Source organism: Erpetoichthys calabaricus, chromosome 6 (assembly GCF_900747795.2).
Source record: "Erpetoichthys calabaricus chromosome 6, fErpCal1.3, whole genome shotgun sequence".
Taxonomy (NCBI): domain Eukaryota; kingdom Metazoa; phylum Chordata; class Cladistia; order Polypteriformes; family Polypteridae; genus Erpetoichthys; species Erpetoichthys calabaricus.
In genome coordinates, this window is record NC_041399.2 from 213,212,849 (window position 1) to 213,217,667 (window position 4,819).

Genomic DNA, 4,819 nt, shown 5'->3' on the forward strand with positions numbered 1-4,819 from the left:
AATTGCAGCAAAAAGCAATATTTTTTAAGCGGACCAAGGTGAATGGTTCCTATCGTGACTTTTATCTCTCTTTATATTAAATTTGTGATGAAGCCTAAAGAAGAAGTGTAAATTAGCCTCGACACTGCAGGCCATTAACATAACATAATGTGCATCGCCCAACAGTTTTTTTCTTTTCATGTGTCAGAACTTCAATATCTCTTAGTACTTGAGGACACCCATAACCATCACCAGTGTTCAGACAGCCAAGGTGTTAAAGTCGACCAGATGTGTCTGTCCACATCTGTATATACAGAAAAGATGGATCTGTATCTCTGAAACGTCACCTGACCTTTACACCTACATGAGCTGCTTGGACATCCCATTCCAAAACTATGGATATCAATATGGAGTTGGCCTTCCGTTGGCAGCTACAACAGCCTCCACTCTTCTTTCCACACAATTCTGGATTGTGTCTGTGGGAATCGGAGCCCATTTGGGAGCTCAGCTACTGACGTTAGATGACAAGACCAGGCTCACAATCAGCGTCCCTAAAACTGTTCAGTAGGGCTGAGGACAGGGCTCTGTGCAGGCCACGTGAGTGTCTTCATGGACTTGGCTTTGTGCACAGGGGCCCAGCCATGCTGGGACAGAAAAGGACCTTCCACAAATTCTCTCAAATGTCTTTGCACACAGTGACCTTCACTGAAACCAGGAGGCCGAGCCCAAAGCCCTCCACCTGATCCATCCTCCATCAAGCGTTACAGAAAACACCGTGAAGTCAGAAGGAAGGGCTGTCCTGGCACCTGCCATACCCACATGTGGGAATGTGTGACCAGACCGCCAGATGGCAAAGCGTAATTTAATCTATCTATCTATCCATCTATCTATCTATCCATTATATAGCGCCTTATTATATAGTGCCTTTCACATCTATCTATCTATCTATCTATCTTTTATTTAGCACCTTTCACATCTATCTATTTATTATATAGTGCCTTTCATATCAATCTTCCTATCTATGAAAGGTGCTTTATGATAGATAGATAGATAGATAGATAGATAGATAGATAGATAGATAGATAGATAGATAGATAGATAGATAGATAGATAGATAGATAGATAGATAGATATGAAAGGTGCTATAGATAGATAGATAGATAGATAGATAGATAGATAGATAGATAGATAGATAGATAGATAGATAGATAGATAGATAGATATAAGAAAGGCACTATATGATAGATAGATAGATAGATAGATAGATAGATAGATAGATAGATAGATAGATAGATAGATAGATAGATAGATAGAGATAAGAAAGGCACTATATGATAGATAGATAGATAGATAGATAGATAGATAGATAGATAGATAGATAGATAGATAGATAGATAGAGATAAGAAAGGCACTATATGATAGATAGATAGATAGATAGATAGATAGATAGATAGATAGATAGATAGATAGATAGATAGATAGATAGATAGATAGATAGATAGATAGATAGATAGATAATTAATATTTTTATCATTGCACATATTCAGCTAAAGTGAATGCCAAACAACAAGGAATTCTAAAACTTTATAAACATATATAAATATGAAAACTTACAAAGACATATGAAGATTTATTAAAGGGATTCTGAAGACTAAAGAGTCAAACACGTATCCTAGCGCACATGCAGGACATTTTTGCTCGTTCTTTTTCCCTCTGGGGTTTCTCAATGTGAGCAGCATTTCACGCCGCCATTGCCTTTGAGTAAATATTGTTTTTTAATCTCTTTCTTTGTCTTTTAATTGTCCTTAAACATCATCCCGAGGGCAGCAGCTCAGACAGAGAGCGACCGGGTGGGATGGATCATCTTAGTGTGCTCTGGTCTTTTTAAGACAGCGGGGACTGTAAAGATCTTCCAGGGATGAGAGGGGACATCAGATAATCTTCTGGGTGGTATTGACGACCCCTTGGAGTGCTTACCTCTCTGATACTAAGCAGCTGAAGTTGTTTAAATAAATAAATAAATACATAAAGAGATTAGTACACACACACACACACACCACAATGAGTTAAAATGAAAACAGACATTTCTATTGATGTGGCGACGTCACTTGGCACATTCTGACCCCAATATGCATGACGATGCTTTAACAATTCCAGGCAGTGACCCATCCATTAATAAGATTTTATTCCACATTTCAATCCAGTGATATTTCAAAGTAAGTAAAAATCTTTGTGCCACACAAGGCGCAGCACCTCTCCTCCAAGGGCCCACCCACCTGCCCCACGCCCACACATGGCCCTCTTTCTAAGGCCTTTGGTTCTGCTCCCCAAAACCCTCGAGGGACGCCTTGTGAAGATGATGGATTTCATGAGCTGTGATGCCTTTTTTAAAATTCCTCCCTCTATGCCATTGGTGACATGCATCTCACACCCCCCCCCCCCCCTCTTTTTTTTGGCAAGGGCCCACCTTAGTTTAAATTAGCGGATGGGGACTTTGACACCCGGCGCTCCTTTGCTTGGTCGATTGGCATGGGCTGGTGTGACAGGCGGAGGTGGCAGGCATGCCTCATATTACTTTTCAGGAGGACAGCACATAACCTTTGCCTCATGGCAGTTAATCTTCATTGCCCCCCCCACCTTGACCCACCCTGATCTAAAGCATGTCGGGCACTAAGAATAGCCTGCGCCATCATGAGTTCTGCAGCTGTTTCTCTTTGAAGACGAAATCTGCCCCAATCAGCTCTTTACCTTTCTGGCCCGTTTGTGCTCTTGGGGGTTTTGTTAAGTGACATCAATGGCTGATGTGACATTCACTTTCGTCTACTGATCTTAAGTTAGCCTTCACTCTTCAGGTTAGTTACGTTTCTTTTCATGTTTCTGGATGGTCATTGAAGGTGCTAGGTGCCCGGTGGCACTGCTCGGTATAAAAGGTGCTATAGAAACTTACAACTGCACGTCCAAAAAAATTGGAGATTTCCTGCTCCCTCACCCTACCTTTTCTACTGTGTGCCTGGCATAGGTGCCCACTCTACATTTTAACAACGCCATCTGCTCCCCTTTTAATCATCATCAAAGATCACACTGGTCACCGAAAGCCATCATTTAGAGCGCAGTTCATCGGTCTGCCTTTATGTGGCACTGTGGTTCACTTTTGATAATGCCACCTCAGCTCTTTTGCTTTCACGTTGCCAGCCTTCCCTCCTCACCATTGCCCTGAATTATTTTATTTGCAGTCAAATCCACTCTCACTGCTTTCAGCAATCATCTCCTCACTAAATTACATTGGCCTTTCATTACGCCTAACATAAAAGGTGCTATATGTGATTGCTGCATCGCACCCAATGCCCACAAAGATTCCTGATACCAGTTTACTTTCGGGGCCTCACCTGGTAGATGACCACTCTGAACTTGTTCCTAGTCAGCAGCTCCTCCTGGGTTGTCTCCACTTTCTTGACCCGCACATTTTGCTTCTCCACCCGCTGGCGCACATCCTTGACATTGGAGCTGACCTTGCGGGTTTTCTCCAGCAGCTTTTGCACCGTGTTGCCCGTCATGGAGTGATCCTTGGCCAGTTTGAGGATGTCGATCTGGAGGGTTTTGACGGCGTTCTCCAGCTCCAGTTGACGCTCCTCCATGCGTTGTTGGCAGGCCTGGACGTTGTCGATAATCCCAGCCACCCTTTCCAGGAGGGAGAGGATGGTGAGGGCGCTGATCGGGGTGCCCGCCTCATCCTCCACAGCGGCGGTCACCTCCAGTTTGTCTGGGTGGTATTGCTGTTGATCCATTTGGGGAAAGACAAGAAAAAAAAAAAAAAATCCCCCTTTCTTTGGTCAAAAGCTGCCGGTTTCTTTGAAGCTCCTAGGTGTCAATGGGAAGATCCCGAGATGTTGTGGTGACACCTCAGGGGGGTTCGGTCCTGCTGAGAAGCCTGGTCACTGAAATGACAGAGAAAAGAGGCTCCTGCAGTGGCGATCCGGTGCACAAAAATACCGAGGCTCCACCTCCAGGGCTCTGGGACCCTTCGCTCAGAGAGTAGCCCCACGCAGCAAGAGGGGGGCTTGGATTCTCAGGTTATAAATACTCTTGAAACGTGACACTTGACATTTTGGGAAGCCACACAGCTACAATAACGGAAAGCCCCTTCTGCTGCCCCACCCCTGGCTCTTCATTCATGTTATCCAGCTGAAAGGAAAAACACAATTCAGAGATTTACCATAAAAACGGAAAATTAGAAACACATACAGCGCCCTCCACAATGTTTGGGGCAAAGACACACATCTGTCCTTAATGTCCCCCTCTGCTCCACAGTTTAAAAAGACCTTGTGATTAAAGTACACATTGCAGACCTTCAATTAAGGGGATTGGCATTCGGTCATACAGCATTTTATCTACACGCTTCCCCTATTTCAGGGTACCATAATGTTTGGGACAATTGGCATCCCAGGTGTTTGTGATTCCTCAGGTGGGTTTCTTGGCTTCATAAGAGACCTCAGCCTAAAGCTACCCTTTGGAGTCTGAAGTGGCCATTGATGAAAATGAGGGCAAGAGCTGTGCCAATGAAAGTCAAAGAAGCCATTATGAGGCTGAAACACAAGAATAAGACAGGAGCTGTGCCAATGAGACAATGAGCTGTGCCAATGAGACAAGAGCTGTGCAAATGAGACAATGAGCTGTGCCAATGAGACAATGAGCTGTGCCAATGAAAGTCAAAGAAGACATTTTGAGGCTGAAAAGCAAGAATAAGACAAGAGCTGTGCCAATGAGACAAGAGCTGTGCCAATGAAAGTCAAAGAAGCCATTATGAGGCTGAAACACAAGAATAAGACAGGAGCTGTGCAA

The 4,819-nt window shown here is 43.9% G+C and overlaps 1 protein-coding gene across 1 annotated transcript in view; it reads right to left on the reverse strand.

Annotated features, from left to right (window-relative positions):
- Positions 1-4,007, reverse strand: part of cavin4a (caveolae associated protein 4a) — a 32,629-nt gene extending 28,622 nt beyond the window's left edge. The window contains exon 1 of the mRNA XM_028792352.2: positions 3,367-4,007. Coding sequence (XP_028648185.1) covers positions 3,367-3,765 — 399 coding nt within the window. The 5' untranslated portion in view covers positions 3,766-4,007. The remainder of the gene's footprint in view (positions 1-3,366) is intronic.
- Between the last annotated feature and the right edge of the window lie 812 nt (positions 4,008-4,819).